The 20,005-nt window shown below is 47.5% G+C and overlaps 1 protein-coding gene across 1 annotated transcript; it reads right to left on the reverse strand.

Moving 5' to 3' along the window:
- Nucleotides 1-241: 241 nt before the first annotated feature.
- SF3A1 (splicing factor 3a subunit 1) lies at nucleotides 242-20,003 on the reverse strand. Its single transcript, XM_030336677.2, has 16 exons — nucleotides 19,829-20,003; nucleotides 17,076-17,197; nucleotides 12,658-12,865; nucleotides 11,274-11,531; nucleotides 8,690-8,764; nucleotides 7,602-7,752; nucleotides 7,053-7,246; nucleotides 6,049-6,166; nucleotides 5,564-5,749; nucleotides 4,803-4,924; nucleotides 4,454-4,699; nucleotides 3,693-3,900; nucleotides 3,027-3,181; nucleotides 1,697-1,798; nucleotides 1,512-1,583; nucleotides 242-727 (listed from the first exon to the last, which is right to left on the reverse strand). The coding sequence occupies exons 1-16, from the start codon at nucleotides 19,889-19,891 to the stop codon at nucleotides 626-628; spliced, it is 2,382 nt and encodes a 793-aa protein (XP_030192537.1). The 5' UTR covers nucleotides 19,892-20,003; the 3' UTR covers nucleotides 242-625.
- Between the last annotated feature and the right edge of the window lie 2 nt (nucleotides 20,004-20,005).

A 20,005-nucleotide genomic window follows, 5' to 3' on the forward strand; every position in this document is an offset into this window, starting at 1 on the left:
GCCCACTGGCCCAGGAAGTGCATCACACTTGTCCTTGTTCTTCTGTGATCCTGGCATGTTAAAGGCATTTTGTAGTAATCTGTTAAATACGCAGGGTATGCCTTTGAAAGGTCCAAATGTTTTAAACGAGCCATAAAAAGAAATCTAAGACGGATTCATGAAAGACTTGGTGGCAACAAGAATTTAGTTAAAAGTCCAGCACTCCTCAGAGCAGAAGAGGAGCCAAGTCTCAGGACACTGATTTCACAAGAAGGACACAAGAGGTTTATTAGACAACCCATGGCAAAATACAAAATGATTAATAATGAGAACAACCATATTCTATCAGCCAAGTGCCACTTGGCACTATGATACTATCCCACAGGACATCTCTGGGTTCATATCTCCTAATATGCTACCTAAAGAAATGAATCCCCTCAAATCAAGACTCAAACACAAAGGGATTCCAGAGACCACTGGGAAGGAGAGTGGCTTAGAAAGCTCAGGACCATTTGAATTTCCAAACTTAGTAAGAAAGAAAGAAATGTGCAAGGCAGGGTCTCCTGGGTCTGGGGCAGAGGGTGGGGCAGTAGGGGATAGTAGAGGCAAAAACGGCAGTGGCTGAGATCTGACAGCAGGTTTCCCTCTACTTCTTCCTCCCGCCTCTCTCCTTGAGGGCCAGGTGGATGACAGCGCCATTGGCCATGTTGTAGTAAGCCAGTGAGTTGGAATCCTTGATGAAAATGCCCTGGAAAACAGATGGTGTGCTTTAGCACAGGGCAATCTGGCCTTTAACAGTATATAGCCTCACAACTCCCAACATCCATTCACTCTGAACTCAGAGAATACAGGGGCCTGAAAGAAGGTAGGACAATGGCAGGGGAGTGGGGGGGTGGGAGGGTGTAAGGGTGGGACTGAAGGTCTCTGGTTCCCTCCCAGAATGCTCTGCTTTTCCCTCCTTCCTAGTAAGTCACGCTCTTCCTCTTTGTCAACTCCCCAAGAAGTTGGCCCAGACCAACCCCCATGAAATTCTGACTCTCAAATCAGAAGATCTTTAGAGATCAACTTGTCCAAGTCTCATCTGACAGAGCAGGAAACTGAGACTCAGAGTAGGGATTTGTCAAAGTACTGAGACAGAGAATAAAGCATGCCAGGCGGACACCAGGTTGAGGTGGACTATGACCTCTGTGTCCCTGCACAAAGCCAGGCTACCCCAGACCACACTGGCTGGGATGGCTCTACCTCCCGTTCGTACCTCTACCTCTGGGCCAGAAACCGACCAAATGTCCACCCTAGTCATTAAGGCAAAAAGTTTTTTGGGCCTCACACAAGACTATACTGTGACCCCAGCAGAGTTTCATTCTGTCAGGCTAACCTGCCCTGGCACTCCTAGCCAGCATCATCACTTCTAGGATAGACTCACATGGCCACCCCACACGTCTCCCCACTCCTTTAGATTCCACAGGTCATTAAGCTTCTGCGATGGCAGAGGTGTTGAACCCAAGGGGCAGGAGCACTGACATGTGACCCACCTCATACTGCAGCTTCTGTTTCCCTGCGGGCATACCCGTGGCTTCGTGAATCTTCACCTTGATGACAGAGACCTGTGGGACAGAGAGAGGTCATTCACCTCTTTGCTAAGGTCAGCTAAAGAAAGCTGCCCCCTGAATCCTGGGATCCAGTGCACCTGATGCCAGTTAGCAACACCAACTCATACCTGATCTGTCAGAGGGAGGGTGAAGACCAGAACTTGTCCATTCAGTTTCCATTCAGTCTTATCCTGCATGTTGGGCACTTGGACTTTGATGGACACTGGACCCTGCAAAATAGGACATGGCCATTATGGCCAGGGAACCCTGAGCCCATCAGCAACTATGCTCTCCTATTCCTGGACCAGTCTGAACAATGTCTCCTGTCCATGTGAACTCCTGGACTCTGCTCCAATTCACTATTAAGGCCATTAGTATGATGTCACAACTCATCCCCCCCATTTTCAAGATTTGGGATTAAAGGTCTCTGGTTCCCCCCAGCATGCTCTGCTTTTCCTTCCTTCCTAGTAAGTCACATTCTTCCTCTTTGTCAACTCCCTAAGAAGTTGGCCCAGACCAACCCCATGAAATTCTGACTCTCAAATCATAAGATCTTTAGAGATCAACTAATCCAAGTCTCATTTTACAGAGCAGGAAATATCTTTCCTTACCTTTACAGAGCAAAGAAATCTTTAAAACGATCTCTACCCTGCCTTTTGGTGAGTCTGGAACTGAAAAAGTAGTAAGAAAATGCCCTGCAAACCCCAGAAGCACCACAGAGAGAATATAAACTGCAAGATCAGAGACCTAGGCTCCCAACTCAGTTTCCCTGCTAACTAGGTCTCTCTGAGCCTCAATGCCAAGTTTATAAAACAAGTGATCACAACGACTGCATGGTACTGTTGTAAGCACTGAAGAAACAAGTGCCCATAAAACATGTAGCTCTTGGCACTTCAGCTGGTACTCAGAAAATGGGAACTGCTATCAGAAAGAAAAAAAAAAAATCTGGTCAAATGCACTGGGGGAGTGCGGCTAGGACTGTTTCTGCCTCCTCACTAGAGGCGGACAGCTTCCTTAGGCACTGGAAGTATCAAAGTTCTCCTTATTTCTAGCACCCCAACAGGATCCCCACAACAGGGAGAACTTCAAAGGACTGGAGCCACAGAAGAAGGTCGCAAAGAAATTAAGAACTACACCCGGGATTTCTTCCAGTATTCAAGGTCCCTTCACACTCAAGTCCTGCTGCCTACGTTAGTCCTGCTGCCTACCAGCTAGTTTTCCTACTGGTCTCCATGATAGTTCACAACAGAGGGACTGCCTATTTGGTCCGGTCCTTCAACTGTTGACTATGCATCTACTGTGTACCCAGAAGCCCTTACAGGCTTCCAATAACTGACCCAGGCCCCAGAAGCCAAAACGGTGGGAGAAGAGGGTGCGCCAGGGAGTGTGTAACTGGGGCAAGACTGGGTCCCCCCACTAGTCACTCCAGGCCACAGGTGGCACTCTGGTATCACATACCTTATTTCTGCGTAGGAACTCCTCCTCAGGCACAAGGCTGTCCTCTGTCTTCAGTTTCTTGGAGGCAGGCTCATCCTCCATGGGAGGTGGGGGGTGGACAGGGGGCATGGGGGCTGGAGCTGGGACAGGTGCCACAGGAGGAGCAGGCACAAATGCTGCCAAGACAGGAATAAGCAGCCGCATGAGTGGGAGGAAGGGCCCTGGGACTCAGGGATGGTGATAAATGAGGAAAGACTGCAAAGGTGTCCCACTTCTCACACTCAGGGGTGTGAAGAGTCACTCCTGGCTCAGTCTGAGAGCCAGTAAGTTCCCTGGCAGGGAGACCTAAGAGACTGCCCACACTGGGCAACAGAAGCCTAGAAGAGGGGCAGGATTGATGGATGGAGTAGGTGCCAGCTGACAGCAAGTCTCACTAGGCCTCTGCACCTGTCTGGGGCCTGACCACTCTAGGTGCACAGACCCCAGCTCTGCCACATCAGCCTATCTCCCCTAGGACCACCAGTTCCCCAGCTCCTAGCTCAGGGATTGTTCACATGGGGAAACCAAGGCTCTTCTCTGAGCTGGACGCCCAACTGGAAAAGCTGGGCACTACCATCAGCCACTGCTGATGTGCCTGGTCCAAAGTCCTGACCCAATGGCTTGGAAAGCTACATGAGAGACACTGACCTGTTGGCACAATCATGGGGGGTGGGCGGGGTGCCATGATAGGAGGGGCTGAGGGAGGCATGGGCACCACATTGATCCTGGGTGCATGGATGATTGGCGGCATGGGGGCAATCACTGAGCCTGGGGGTAGTCGGACCACTGATGCCATCGGGGGGCGGGGCATGACAGGTACTGCAGACACAACCGTGGTACGAACAGGAGGTGGCATCTGTGGGGAAAAAGGGACACATAGATCACAGAAAACCAAAGGTGGACCTCAATGGCACATATGGCTGGTGATTAGCCACCAGCAACCTTTGAGGATGGGGGCTGGAAAGCTCCGACTCAATCCCCTGGGACTGACAAACTGCAGCCCATGACTAAACTCTGACAGGAACTACGCCAAGAGAGGCCCAGGGTGACATTCTTTCCTCCTGAGACTCAACCAGCTGCTTGTGGCAGACACTGAAAAAGCCACTAAAGAGGCTGACCTCAACTTAGCTTCCTGGAGACAGGCCAACAGTCCTCGAAGACATGTTAAGCCCTGCAGCCCTTCTCTGCCCCAAGCCTGCTTCTCACTTTTGCCTCCTGCTTCCCTCCCTGTTCCAATCCTCCCACACAGACTAGAGGTTCCCACTTACTATTAAAGAGTTCTTTGTCTCTCAACTTAACCCAAGCAGCCCTTGGGCCCCACTGCAAAGAAGCTGTCCTTCTCAGCCAATAGTGTCCAACCCCAAAAAGCAAATGCTAAAAGATTAGTCCCAAAGTGGCTACTGGCTTACTGCGGGTGGCCGAGGCACAGAGGTAATGGGAGGGGCAGAGCTAGGAATGTTGGTGGCTGAAGATGGAGGTGGTGGCTGCTGAGGAAGTTCATTGGGTTTGCTGGGACCAATCTTCTCCTTCGTATCATCCTCTGGCACTAGGCCCTTGGCCTTGTGGATGGCCTCAATCTGCTCCTGGAGGGTGATATTGGCCTGGGCAGCCTGCTGGGTCCGCGCCATGCTGCCTGAGTGACCGTCCCAGGTCACCTACAAAGGAAAGCAAAGCCGCAGCTTGTCAGGGCTTCTGAAACTGAGCCCAAGTATAGGAGTGTGAGGGTGGGGAAAGTACTAGGATCCATCAGAATGTCACCTTTTCCTCTGGCTTCTGGATCTCCTCCTCACCAATCTTCTTACCAATAGCTGTTTCCTCTACACCGAAGATGTCAGTACGCCGCTCAGCCAACTGTTTCAAGCTGCTTTCGATATCCAGACCTGGATAGTCACAAAATGGAGGCAGGGAGCAAAAAGGAAACTAAAACCAGGTGTCCTTCCAACATACCAGCAACTCTCATGGTGCAGGGTAGAGGCTGGTCCCATGGAGCAGGCCTGAATCTGGGTCCCAACATAGCATGCCTATCCACTGAGCCTGGGGAAGGCTGCCCAACCAGCAAAAAGCCCGTACACTAGAGGCTATCCAATTGCTTAACTTACGAAAAGCAACTGGGAGGACAGGGTCACAAAAGCGACAAGTAGCAGTCAGGACTAAAAGCTTAGTCTCTGCTTCCGGGACAGTTTTCTCCCTATCGTGTCTCATTTCAAATTGCTCAAGGTGCTCCAGCCACCAGAGCCCTCATTCTAAGACAACTCCAAGACGAGCACCCTTCCAACTCTGGGATGTCTGGGATGCCATCCATGTCAGGTGTCTGCCTCTGGAGGAGTCTTACGAAGAGTCCTTCTGGAAAACGGGCAGTTCTTTTGTAGCATCACAGACTATACCTATCCTCCAAAGTTTTTGTTGACCTCAATTCTTGCTTTTCGTTTCTTTAAAGTCTAGAGGTGCCCATGGGTCAAAGGGAGTCAGGGCGGAGTCAGAGAAGGGGTGTGGACTGGGTGGGAGAACCCCCACCTCACCTGGTGCATACACCTCATCATCGCTCTGCTTCTCACGGATGGAGCGGTCTCGCTGCTCCAGCCAGCGGGGATCGAGAAGCCCGATGCGCATGTGTTCCTGCATTTTGCTGGCAGGGATCTTCTCCCCCGTGATGGGAGACACGAGATATTCATCTGGTGCAGGGGCTGGAGGCAGGGGCTTGGAAGCTAAAAAAAAAAAAAGCCAAAAAACAGAGATGCTTGAATGAGAATACTGGGAAGCAACAGACGTTAAGAAATTATTGTTTTATTCATGTGTTACTCATCCAAGACCCATCCATTTAGTGCCATGCTGTACCTAGCACTGTGCAAGGCACCTGGGCACCAAAGAGGACTAAGCTCTGTTCCCTATCACCAGGCCTGCAAAGGAAAAGACTATCAATGCCTTCGCGACCAGCAACCTTGAGCCCTCTTAGAAACAGAAGGTCTGAGGAATATGTGAAGGGAGGAAAGCAGGCAGGCCCTACCTTTAGGGTCATAATCCTTCCGAACAATGACTTGGTCTGGAGTCGGGGGCAGAGGAGGAGGCATGGGTGTCTCTGGGGGTGGGGGCACTTTCTGCCCTTCTTCTTCATCATCTGAACCCTGAAAAGCAAAGCAATGGCAGGACTTAGAGAAGGGCCGACAGGCCATCCCCCTGCAGCTGAGCCCTGGCAGCTCTCAGAGTGGCAAGGAACCTAGGTCCCTGCCAGCCAGTGTCCATGTGCTAAGCCTCTGGGGGCAGCCGAGGCCAGCCGGCAGCCAGCCAAGCTGCTTCCTCACAACATGAATGAGAGTGCTGGGGGCTGTGGTGCTAACACTCCGCCCAGGCATTTCCAGCAGCTGGCACCAGGCAGTCCCAGGAGGCCAAGGGCACTTAAACATGCTGGGGAGGGGTGCGGGAGGCAAGCTGGCACTCAATGGTAGCTGCTCATGGAGCAATGCTGGGAGGGAGAGAAAAAGTCAATTCCCACAGACACAGGAGCCTTTCTTCTCACACACAAATTCTTTCCAAGGGGAGGAGGCAGCTTGGCTCTAGAGGCTCTATGCCTGCTCGGAGGGCCTGCCTCGGAGGGGGTAGAGGCGGTCGAAGGGAAGCAACAGGCTACACTTAGAAAAGGTCTGGGAACTGCTGATCATTTGGGCCCAAGCTCAAATGTATCAAAGCATGTGGTGCAAAGCGTTCCTTAACTGAGAGCTGGCACAGGAGCAGTGGGGAGCAGGGCCTCTGGGCAAAGGGGGAAGGTCACAGAACAGAGCCAGCACAGCTTTCAGATCATTGCCTGTGAATGAATCTTTGTTGCCTGAGCTGGAAAGAGGTTCTATGCTGCCTGAGTTTGGGCAGCTGCTCAACCAGGATGCCTTATTCAGGACCTGTGCCTCCTTCCAAGGTTCACAAGGGAGGTGGATCTCTGACTCTGGTGGAGAACACCCCCATCTCCTTAAGCTCCAGAAGGAAAGGCCAGCCCCACAGGCCCTCCCAGAAGCACACCTCATCCATGTCTTGCACTTGGGTGTCCTGGTCCAACTGGGAAGGAGGCTCCTCCGTTTTTTCTTGTTTCTCATCCTCCTCATCAGACTCGACCTCCATCTCAACCTCTTCACTTTCCCCGAACTTCTCATAGCGCTCCTGAATAAGGATTCGGGCCCCCAGCTCCTCCGGCGTGGTAGGGGGAGGGAAGTTTCCTGGCAGAAAGCAATCCAGAGTCAAAGGGAGACCTCCACAGACGCTCTTTATCAAAGGCCCATCCGTCTGCCCTTCCCGCACTGTGAGCTCTCCAAGGGCCAAGGCTGTCTGACTTCTCTCCCAGCTCTAGACATCCACCCAAGGTCTGGCACTAAGTTTGCTCAATTGGGTTTAAGTGGGGGCAATGTGGTAAATCTAAAGTCTTCTGAGAGCAGAGATGAAACATACTGATAAAACCCTCGGGGGCACTGTGCTGCTCCCTGGGAAGAGATGTGTATCTGAAATATCCCAGGATGGTTCTAAGCTCCTGGCTCCCCATCTGGAGTCACACACCTCCCTTCCTCACAGACCTACCTTGCTCATTGGGTTGGAAGTCTACTGTTTCTACCACAACAAAATCATGCCAGTCGATCTGTGCATACGCGACCCGCTCCTTCTCCTTTTCCTCTTCTTCCTTCTTCCTCTCTCGCTCCTGGAACTTGGCCCACTCCACCCGGTAACACACCTGAAGAAACAGAAAACAGCATGATACTATGCTGAATCAGGGTCAGCTCCTGATGGAGCAGCCACCTTCAATACCTTTACCAAAGCCAGCATCTCCCTTGGAAGAGGAGACTGTTCTGCCTACAAGAGGAAATTCCTGATATGTGCATCTGGTCTCAGTCAGGCCCAAAGCTTGGACAGAATAAAAATTCTAAATGTCGGGGCACCTGGGTGGCTCAGTCGGTTAAGCATCCGACTTCGGCTCAGGTCATGATGTCACAGTTTGTGAGGTCGAGCCCCATGTCAGGCTCTGTGCGGACAGCTCAGAGCCTGGAGCCTGCTTCGGATTCTGTGTCTCCCTCTCTCTCTCTGCCTCTCCCCCACTTGTGCTCTGTCTCTCTCTCAAAAATAAATAAAATGTAAAAAAAAAAAAAAATTCTAAATGTCACAGAAACCTTGTGTCTGGGCCCCAAGGGCAGCCATTTGTTATAACCTCAGAGTTTTCTGCTTGATTTGGCAAGAGGCTCTGTTCTCACAGAGCATCAAACTCCGTCCCAGGAAGTCTGTGTGACAACCAAGTACCCACAAAAGCAGCAGCAATCTGAGAGTCTGAGAACAAAACCTTCATGCAGCTACCCAAAACAGGCAGCACCAATATGCCTTCTCTCCTTGACTCTTGAGAACTTGGGGCCTCAAAAGGCATCTGTCACCAGAAAACCTGCTCAGGAGTTGGCTTCTAGTGAGGGCAAAAAAGAGAAAGATCCAGTAAAGCTGAGAGAAAAACAGAAAGTTAGCGACCAGACAATCTAGGTTTCTTTGGCTTTTTGTGGCCACAAGGCCTTTCTTCTCACCACTCCTGTGCCTGGAACACAGCAAGGTACCACCTCAGAGACTATTTCCAAACATGAAACAACCCAAAGTAACTTGCACCATCAGTAACTGGTTATAATTCAGTTTACCTGGTCCAAAACTTCTCGGGGATTCTCAGCCTCTTTCTTGAGCTTTGTAAATAACCCTTTAGGTGGAATCAAGATCTGAAACACAAAAGAGTTAAAGCAACTGTCAGTGCACAACACAGGACAAAGAGGTTGCCTTCTGGAGCCTGTGGAAAGGCATAAGAAAAGTGAGAGCATAGGGTTCCAGGTCCCAATCTCAGCTCCACTTGGCTATGCAACAACTTTGGGCAAGTTACTTAACCTCTGTAACTTGGCTTCCTTCTACAAATGGTGACACCACCACTTAAAGTCAGCATGGTCAACATTAAAAGGTTGCTGCAAGAATCAGCAGGAAAATACACAAATGCACTGCCTATATCACCCAGGGTACAGTCAGCATGTGCTGGCTGCTCTCAGGGCACAGAAATGCTCCTACCCTTTTGCACATGCTCCCCTGATGACCCTACCCAAGACTGCCACCCACAGGCCCTATCTCCTAGATCTCTGTCCCCTGCTTTCTATTTCTCCACAGAATTTATTACCAGCTAACATCCACTGACATTGCACTTGCCTGTTGCCCCCTCACTAGACCAGAAACTCCATAGACAGAAATTAATCTGTTTTCTGTTCACTACTAATTCCAGAATTTGAAATGAATTCTGACAATGAACATACGTTTGACAACAAATGATGGCTTTGTTCAAAACAGCCAGTCATTCTACTGCCCCAATAGTTTTTTTAATTTTTTAAAAAATACTTATTTTTGAGAGGGAGACAGAGAATGTGAGCAGGGGAGGGGCAGAGAGAGAGGGAGAAACAGAATCTGAAGCAGGCTCCAAGTTGTCAGCAAGAAGCCCAATGCAGGGCTTGAATTCACAAACCGCAAGATCACGACCTGAGCCGAAGTCAGATGCTTAACCATCTTGAGCCACCCGGGCACCCCCCTCCCCCCACAAATAGTATTTATTGTTACTGATAAACTGGCTCAGCCCACCCCTCCCCCGCCCCCATCCTCTCTATACCTCTATCCCAGGAATAAATCTGCTCCTGGAATCTCCCATGGCTAAAGACAGACACCAGTGCCCTCAGGTTAGAGTACTAAATGTCTATATCCAAGTTCTGAGGGAGAAGAAACAGGAAAGTAACAGAGTAAAAACGTATCTGGGGACCTTTAACCCTGGAAGTAGTCCACTAGGGAAAATTAACACAGGGCTCACTTAAAATTGATACTGTGTAATTACACTAACCCTTTGGCCTTCAAATGATTGTTTAAATTTTAGCTACTCTACCATTTTTGGATTTGATCATTTTCTAAACGCATACATCTTTGTAATTCTTTCTAGTTACATACTCAGATCAAAATTAGAGGAAATCATTATGAGTCCTTTTAAGTCAGATCTTTAATGTACTGTTTCTAAATAACAAGAAAAGATGTACAAATCATGCCACTAATCAGGAAGACAACCTCCACTACATGTATAACAAGAAAAACAAGCCACTGGCAAATCTGTTATCAGTGTTCTTTACAATAAATTAATGATCTAATTTTTTTAAATTTATTTTGAGAGAGAGAGAGAGAGAGAAAGAGAAAGAGACAGAGAGAGAGAAAATGGGGAAGGGAATCCCAAGCAGGCTCCACACAGTGTAGAGCCTGATGTGGGGCTCAAACTCACAACTCTTATGTGAGATCATAACCTGAGCTGAAGTCAGACATTTAACCAACTGAGCCACCCAGGGACCCCAGATCCAACTATTTGTCAATACCAATATTGACTTGTCCAGATTCTTGATTACAACAACGTAGTATAATAATTAAGATATTTTTAACAGGATAATTAAGATCCAGGTCTTAGGGTCTGGAGTAAAAACGCCAGAAGTCATGTCCCAGCTCAGCAAGCCCTGGCTGTATAACTCTATCCAAATTAACTTTGCTGTGCCCATTTCCTCTACTGTAAAATAAGGAGACCAGTGGCTACCTTAGAGTTTATTAGGAATTAAATGAAAACATGCTACATATACAAGTATTCCATCAATACTGGCTATGCTTATGTTGAATTGTTTCTCAATACCTACTTACATTATATTCTAATTCAAGGTACTTTTTAGGGTGAAAAACAACATAGGTGTTAAGAGTCAGTGCAGCCACTTACTAGCTGAGACCATGAGTAAGTGATTTCAACTCTCTAAGCCTGTTTCTATTTCTGAAAAAGGGGAGAGGGGAACACATCCTAGGTTCTTGTGAAGATTAAACTGGGCAAAAAGGAGGCAATTATTAACGGCTTGCTTCTTCTCAGGTACTATGCAAGGCAACTGAAAATTTAAATGTACTTAAGAGCAGCTAGTACCACTTGGCCTTGTCACATAGCAGGCACTAACCTAATGACAGTTATCAATCACACGTTTCACTTCTCTTTAAAACCAGCAATCTGTTACATTTAAAAAGAAAAACTCAATAGAAATCAAGACTTTACACTAAACTGGAATTTTTACATCTGCCCAGGGACCCACGGTGGAGTACTGTCCTTGTAGATATGAATAGATTCAGTGCTTCCGCAAGATGCCTTCCTTCCCTAGGCCCAACACCCCGGCCCCTGCCCTGCCCAGGCACCTTGGTGTACTGCTCCACCAGCTTCGTGAAGTAGTTGAAAAGGCTGTGCTGAGGGCGGAGGAAGTCAAACTGGTAGTTGCGCTGTTCTTTCTGCATCAGCTGGGTCAGAAACTGGCGGCCATTCCTGGCCACAAACTGAGCCGTCAGCTTCACCACATCCAGGTCGAAGGCTGAGATGGAGGGGGGGTCTGCGATGAACTCAAACTCAGGAGGGGGCTCTTTGGGCACGATGGTCTCTTGGATTACCTGGGCTTGGACCTACGATGCAGATAGAGGGAATGTGAGGCTCGAGGGGGGTGGGAAGACACCCCCGATAGGATGGCATGGACCTCTACGCTTCTGTTAACCATGTGCACATCACTGGCCCATGGTGTGAGAGAATACTAACTCACAAGAGCACCAATTAGTTGGCCAACTGTGGCCTCAACTCCCTGCATGGCTTTGAGCAAGAACCATGCCCCTCTGTATTTCTGCTGTTGCCCTGAAACTGAGGGCCAAAACTTGGTGGCAGAAGATTCTACAGGAACATGCCATATTAAATCCCATCCGAGGGATATGGAGGCCACGGTAAGCCCTACATGTGTGCAGAGGACCCACTGGAGAGGACTCCACGGTTGTTACCTCATCTGGCCTCCACACAAACCACGAGGTGGACAGAACAGGTACTGTGAATCCTTTTTACAGATGAGGAAACTGAGGTAGCCTGAGGCCCTAGGAGTAGTAAATTGCAATGCAAGGTAACAGAATCTACTTGAACCTTTATTTCCCACTGTAAAACAAAAGGTAGCCTTTGCCACCATGGTTCAGGAAAACAGCAAAGAGAAAGGACCAGTCCAGGTCTATACAGGAGGGAAATTGTGCCAGCCCTTCTTGTCCACACCGACAACCCTTAATTGTCCCTATTTGTGGACCTAGTGAGGATTAGGGTATTAGGGCAGGCCAGATGGAGGGGCCCTGGGAAGGTGAGATGGAAGGGAGGGATGCTCAAGAAGGGGATCACAAGCCACTGTCCTCACTCCACGGTCAAGGCAAAGAGCAGGGGCCAAGAGTTTGAACTCTGGACTCCTGACTGTGGCCTGGGTAAATTGTATTTCCCCAAGCCTTAGGTTCCTCAGCTGTAAAATGGTCACTTTGCTGTCCTCCTTAAGCAGCTGCTGTGAGGTGACAGGAAGACTCCTAAAGCACTGAGCAAAGAGCTGGACAAGCAGTGCTCAGAAAATGCCAACTGTCAACAGTACTTTGCTATCTGAGCCTCAGTAGATAAAAACCTCGTGTCTCTCCCTGGCTGGTAGAGAGGTTTGGAGAGCAGAGTTCATTATCCTCCCCTCTGTGTCCAGGCTTCCCTCTTAGCCCTGGGGATATGAAGGGAGGGGTGAGCTCCAACCTTCTGGGGCAGCTGCTGCTGGGTGGCCTGCTGCTGCTGCTGCATGACCTTGGGGATGGCAGCCGAGGGCTCCTGAGCCTTCCCCTCCTTGAACTCGCTGACCTTGTGGCGGTAGTAGGCATGGTAAGGGTCATTGGGGTTCAAGAAGTTAAACTTGGGATTGTTGATCTCATTCTGTCGTATCCTAGCTTCAAATTCAGGTCCATTTCTACAAGGAAGGAAAGAGAATTAACACTACAACCCTTACAATTGCCTAGACTCAGATACCCATTCAAGCCCCCTTCTTGTCACCACTCATCAAACTAGCCCATCCCTAAGCACTGTAGAGGTCCTCCTGAAACTCTTGGTGTCACCAGCCAGAGTTGTCTACCTCCTTCAAGCCTGGGCCAGAACACCTCTACCACAGGGTGTCCCAGAGCTCTGTCATTCCTGCAGCCCTTCTGCTAGTCTTGCCATTCCCAAAATTATCTAAGCTACTGTGTTCTTTTAATGAAGTTTATTCATTTTAAGAGTTACTCAAAAAGGAAAGCATATACTACTACTTCAAGTAAAAATCAGTATGGCTTTACTAACAAAAGGAAACATAAAATTAAACATAATGAAAACAAAATACTATCATTAAAGTCTAGTTCAAGGTTTCCTGAGACTGAGGCCAGATCTTAGTTAAAAAGAGAGAGGACAAAAAAAAAAAAAAAAAAAAAAAGAGAAAGAAAGAAAGAGGACAGAGGGCTGGAGTACTGTTAAAGATACACTAGCACCAAACTGACACTTTGTCCTTTGGGTAACCACAAGGATTGAGAAAAACATCAAAACATAGACCATTTGATGTAATGCTTTGTCAAAGTACTACCTTGTCCAAAGTAGTACTTTGTCCAAGTACTACCAAATCACCCCATTTACTAAGTGAGGCCCACACTGGAAAAACTGCTCCCCAAGGACATGATCTGTGCTGCTATGTAAGGCACATTCAGATAACAAGGGGAGCGGTAAGAATAGAAGGGAGGTCTCTACCTCTCTCGGTAGCTGAGACAGTTTTCCACATAAACCCTAGGTCCCCAGTTTGCATTCCTTTAAAACTTCAGGATAAAAAAAAAAAAAATCCCTGTCGTGAAATTTAGGAAACCCTGATTTTTAGAGAGCCCAATGGCAATACTTCAAGGTGTCAGACATATACACCATCTGTGTCAGTCAGAAAGCACGTTAACCCTAAAGACATAAGATATGGACAATATTCATATTTTGGGTTCACTAATGATTCTTCAAGTTACCAACCCTCCCCACTCTTTTTTTTTTTAATTTCCTAGATTACCAGTTTATTTAAAAAAAAAAAAAAAGATATTTTAAAGGGTAAAAATGAACAGCCAGATGAAAAGACACACAGGGATAGGTCTGGTAGGGTCCTGAGCACAGGAGATTCTGTCCCTGTAGAGTGTGGGGTGCACCACCCTCCCAGCACCCCCTCAGATGTGTTCTTACTTACCGACCTGGAAGCTCTCTGAATCCCATCAGTTAGGGTTTTTTATGGAGACTTAGTTACATAGGCATGGTTGATTAAATCACTGGCCACTGGCGAGTGAACTCAATCTCCAGCCCCTCTACCCTCCCCACCCCCAAAGTTGGGAACCCAACCTTCTCTTTGACTCAATTTCCCATGTGTAAGATGCAACTAATACTACCTTCTCTCTCTACCCTGGTGTACTGAGAAGATCAAATCAGCTAAGGAGATGCCAAAGTTTTTCTGAATCATAGGGTGGCCTGAAATCCAAGGGTTGTCACTCCTATGAAACTTAGAAAGGGCTGTTCCACAAACATTAGAGATGATCTGGGTATTAGATGTCTGTGGGGCTTCCCTCACTACTCCAGACAGAGCCCAACACTCAGAAGATGCTCCAAAATCATCAAGGGATGGTTCTAGGGGCTGCTGGTAGCAGGTTGCTCCCTTTCTTCAGACTTTCACACCCTGGCCCTATTAGTTGAAGAGAGGGCAGGAGACAGGGTACATAAAGGCAACGCTGTGCCCCAGATTAGCAACCATAACAAACTGCCATGGCGGTGGTAAACACCCAGGCTAGCTACTTTGCAAGCTCTGGCCACACCCTGTAGCATGAATAACACCATGAGGTCTCAATTTGACAGTGTATTAGTCCAACTGGAACCTCCTACTTGGGGAAGAAGCATCTTTCCCTTTCTTATAGTGCAAACCATATATGAAGAGGAAGGTAAGTGCACACTTAGATATTGCTAAACTAGACAATCATACCCAGCAAACGCCCAGGGCAGACAAAGGGCTGCTAAGAAAAGGGGGCTCTGGTTGCTTCTTCTATCACTGCCTCCTAAGCCATAACCTTACCACATCTGGGAATAATCTGAAAGAAAAAAAGAAGGCAAGAATGTTTGTTCCAAGAGATTCTGTTCTTTTAAATTAACTTAATGTTAATTTTAGAATTATGTTCTCTAACACAAGGAATAGATTTCAGCAGAAAAAGACATGATTCTGAGTCAACCCAGCTGGTGGGACTTTTTAAGGGTAATTTCCACTTCAGTTTCTTGACAGGAAAATTCAGGAAAGACCAAACCAAGAGAGAAAAAACTTCTTTTGGAAAAACATACTCAGTGATTTTTACTGTATGCTCCATCAATCAATATATGTGACCCAACAGAAGTGAAGTAGAGGGTCCTGCATGCTTTCTTTATCCCCGAGTGGGATGGTGCTGGTCTGTTCCTTCATTGCAATGTACATGAAAGCATGTCCAGATTTTAAAAATGCCTACAAAGCAATCACCTTAGCCAAAAATAAATCTAGAAATATGGAAGCATACATTTTTATTTTTAAGAAAACTTGGAAACTCTTATTTCTATGGCAGCAGAGGCTGGCACAAAATTATTGGAAAGCTACTTGACAAAATGTTTAAGAAAATCTTTAAAAACCCTCTTTCAGCCAGTTATGTGCCACACAGAATTCTCTTCTAAGGAAACAATCTAGAAGGGAAAGAAAATGCTCAGATTTCCCCACAGCTTCATTTGCCAAATTGAAATGTTGGAAACAACCTTGAAGGAAAATATAGAGGAGACTGCCAAGTCCAGGAAGGAACATCACCTCAGCATGGTGTATCAAGGACGGCGCAGCATCAGGGGACCATGGAGCTACATGGGAAAAGGCTTATAACACAACACAAAAGGGAAAAGCAGGATGTGAAAGTATCTACTAGTATTAAAGGATCTAAAAAAGGATGCCAAGGCCCAGAAGGAAACCGGAAAGTGAAAACAGCTGGTAGAAACTATTCTGGTAGTGAGACTGTGGTGATTCTTCCTCTAACACCCTATTTATTCTGTTTTTAAATTATCAGGGGGAAGAGAGAAGTATGAGCGTTGCTATGAGATACTAAACATTTATCATAAACACAACACTTACTGCCCTAAATCTGACTGTTCAATCAAGCACAGAACAGATTTAACGCAATACCCAAGTTAATCAAAGCCTTTGAAATGTAATAATATGAATCTGCATGGAGCCTGACAAGTGAAAGCCATCAAGCAGAATAACTTCTACCTTTCATTATATTAGGGGGTTGGGAAAAGAAGAAGTCCTGTATTACATGATGTACTGTGATGGGGATGCTGCCTTGGGGTCAAGGAGTGGCCCTTTGGAGTATAGGCCCTGACTGAAGGCAGGAGTCTATTCTAGGCCAGCTACTTCTTCCATGCATTGAGCTGTCTGGTTGCCCACAGAAGCCAGAAATCCAGATTTATTGTGCAATCTCCACATTTTTCAACAGTGGCAACTAATTCTAGTTTTAAAAAAATATACTGTGAAGAAAAACAAGAGCTCTGTAGGTTGCATGAGGCCTGCTGGCTGCCAAAGAATATTTTAAACTAGGGGACGTGTTGACCTTTGGAGTCAAGTGGCCATCAAGAAGATTCCATCTGAGGAAGTGGGAGCGTATATAAGATGCGGAAGAGTGAGAGGAACTCAGACTGACTTCCATGCCATCCACGAAGACTGCTGACACGTGCAGCTCAGTCCCACTCCTCCTCTCCTGCCTTACAACAACTCTGAGGTGGTATTTTATTCCATTTTACAGATGGGTCAGTTGAAGCTCTGAGCACAGTTCTTACATAATGAGAACAATCAACTCCTTTCTTTGTCTTCCTCAGGTCAGCAGCTCAGACTATCATACTATCATACAGTAGTACAGACACACATACTATCCATGACAAAGCAACTTTCCAGGCACTTCCTCAGGCCCATTTTGGAAGCACAGGTTCCTGGTGACTCTGGGACTGGGTGTGATTCACATTCTGCCCCTACCATGCTGTGCTGTAGACACCAATCTTGCCCACTGCCTACCTCACCGCCAGCTTGTGGTGTCAGATGAGCTAACAGGCCTAGGCTGACAACGCAGAAGCAGCTACGTTACCTGGCCACAAAGCTGGCAGTCTTGTCAACGATATTCCTGACCTCTGGAGGAGGATAAATAATTCCCACCACTGGCTTGGAGGGAGTAGAATCCTCCTTTGAAGAAGCTTCTTCTTCTGTGGGCTGTGAAAACAAGAAAAGGAAAATAATGTCTTAAAGTTCCTGATTTGGGACTGGATCCCCACTGTCAAACTCCTCTAAGATATTATTGAGAATATAGACTCTCTTCCGTGGACATTCCTCTAGTTAGGATCCTCTGTTCCAGAAAAGTGGTTATCTTAACTGCACTATACTTGAATGGGACTCTCCTGGGGAAACCAGTGAAAAAAGCAGCCTCCTTGGCTCCCTCACAGGCAAGTGGTCTCAGTGACACTGGGAATCTACATTTTTACCAAGTGCCCCGGTGATTAAGATGGGGGATGGGGGTGAGAATCTGACCACATTCTAAGAAACCATCTCCCAGAATTCAGAAGGCCATGTCTGCACCTAGGGATGTGCCTGGCATGGAATATTTAATGATTGTTTGCTGAATAAAGAAACAGGAAACTCTTTGCTGACAACTCCTTATGCCCCTTTCCTCTGCATCTATTCCAGTCTTAACTACCACTCAATGCACAAATGTTCTGTGAAACCCCACTGGAATACCCAACATCAACTGTCCCATAAACTCCAATATTCTTTCTTTACTAGCTTCTTCTCCTTAGTAAACAAAGGGTCCATCTCTCGTCTTAAAAAAAAAATAGCAGCACCCCTGCCCTCACATTCTTTTCTGCTGTTGTCCTCTCCCCCTCTTCCTCTGGTAAATATCCTGAGTTCTCTGTCTTGCCATTCCTACCTCCTCACGTCCCATCCATTTCAAGTGCTCTTGCCAAAGTAAAAAATGCCAAATACAGCAGCCATCTGATCATGTGACCAGTGACCATGCCTTCACAAAACTCTCTACTCCTCAACTCCTAGGTCCCATTCTCACCTGTCTTTCCTTCTTGCTCACCATTCCATCCAAGTTTCCTTCCTAGCTCCTGTTTCATCTTCTGCTCTAGGGCTCCCCCAAATTCTATTCTCCAAGGTATTCACACTGTACTCAGGCACTCACAACCATGTCCTCTACTTCCCCTACCACCTCTAGGTTGAACAATCCAGCCCAAACTGATGTCCCAGATCACTCTTATGTGCCAGAGAACTCTAGATCCAGCTGACTCCCGGGCACTTTCTTCTCTAACCACTTTCCTTATGAATGGTCAACCATGCACTCAGTCATTCAGGCCAGAAACGTGGGTCTCCTCTCCCTTCCTCAGCCTCCACATTCGATGATAACATTTACCAAGAACGTAGTGGGTTCCATATACTTTTCTAAAAACTTTAAATAGATTAACTCTTATAAGAGCCTTATGACGTGAATACTCCCATTTACAGATGACAAAATTGAGGAATGTAACGCTTAACTGGACCAAAGAGCAGAACCAGGATTCCAACACATCACTTTAGCTGCAGAGTCTGCACCACCAGCCATTTTGTGACTTGAGCTTGCCCATCCCGTCTGTCTCACCCCCTGCCACGATCTAAGCTAGGCCCTCAGCATCTTTTGAATAACTGTGCTCCTAGCATTTCTCATCACAACCTACCTGAATTTCTGAAACACAAACATGTCATTATCCAGCTTAAAACTCTTCCCTTTCTCCCCACTGTGTACTAGAAAAAGTTCAAATCCCCCCAAATGCATCTTTTGCCACCCCTTTCCAACCCTACGCTTCAACCACACTTTTTAATTTACTCTTGATCTGAGACACCACCTGATGCCTACCCTGGTGTTTTTGCAATTATCTGGTATTACCTTGTTTACTTTTCCCCAAATGACTGGGAAAATACCAGGGATACTGACATACTTAAATATTTGTGCTAAGGGTATGGACCTCTTCTCTCCCATACTCTGCTGTATACTGAACCCAAAGCAGTAATCAGCACACCTGTATGTGCTCAATAAAGGTTTGCTGAATGAATAAAGGATGCTATTTCCCCTTTCCAATCACCTATCTGACAAACCAATTCATCTTTCTAAAAACAATTTACTTAGCATTCACGTGGGCTTCACCTACAGGGCATATCACACCACACTGCAATGATTTACACACCTCTTTCCCTCTCGGTTGATTTAAGAGCTGGCTGGTATCAATTCTGGTGATTAAAGCAATAAACATTTGTTGAGAATTCACTTATATCTGTCTCCCCACTAGAACCGTGAACTTCATAAACTAGCTGTGCTCCATTCATTCTGGTTCAGTCGGAGCCTCACACGGTGGTTGGCTTAAGGGTACGCAAAGAGTAGATACTGAGAACTACCACAAATGTACCCTACAGGCTGGGAAATTAGGGATTACTGGGCAAAAGCCAGAGGGCAGGGTGAGGAGAGGCACTACCACAGAAAACCTGCAAGTGAGCTGGATCGGTGTTTCTCAACCTTTAACCAATCACCTTGAGATCTTGCTAAAATGCATTAGTATTTAGTTCTGGCATTTCTAATGAACTCCCAGGTGATGCTGATGCTGCTGGTCCGCGAATCACACTTTGAAAGACCGCTTGTTTCGCTACCCGAAGGCAGCGTACGGCGGGAAGCGCGCTGCCTCCTGGGACTTGCAGTCCCTCCAAGCCCTCGTAAGCGGCCGCTTCTTCCTCTACATGAGTGAAGAGCGCCCGCGCCGGAGAGGAGGGCCCAGGCCGAGGCTTAGGCTGCCGATTAAGGTGCGGGGGTCGCGGTACCTGTTTGGGCTCGGTGGCCGCCGGCGGCGGCGGGGGCACCGCCTGCACGGGTCCGGCCGGCATGACTGCGACGCTCAGGGCTGCCAGTCCGCCTTGTTGAAGGTGAGCGGTGCTGCGTCAAAGCAGCTCCCCGCACGGACGATACAACAAGCTCGCAAGATGGCGGCGGCCGAGAAA

Source organism: Lynx canadensis, chromosome D3 (genome assembly GCF_007474595.2).
Source record: "Lynx canadensis isolate LIC74 chromosome D3, mLynCan4.pri.v2, whole genome shotgun sequence".
NCBI classification, from domain to species: domain Eukaryota; kingdom Metazoa; phylum Chordata; class Mammalia; order Carnivora; family Felidae; genus Lynx; species Lynx canadensis.

What these genes read in the sequence shown, in the direction of transcription:
- SF3A1 (XM_030336677.2), bottom strand. Translation starts at nt 19,891, where the DNA reads ATGCCGGCCGGACCCGTGCAGGCGGTGCCCCCGCCGCCGCCGGCGGCC. An exon ending in CTGTGCCTCGGCCACCCGCA is followed by an intron (nt 3,901 to 4,453) that starts GTAAGCCAGTAG and finishes TTTTCCCCACAG; the next exon opens with ATGCCACCTCCTGTTCGTAC. An exon ending in CCCCATGATTGTGCCAACAG is followed by an intron (nt 3,182 to 3,692) that starts GTCAGTGTCTCT and finishes CTGTCTTGGCAG; the next exon opens with CATTTGTGCCTGCTCCTCCT.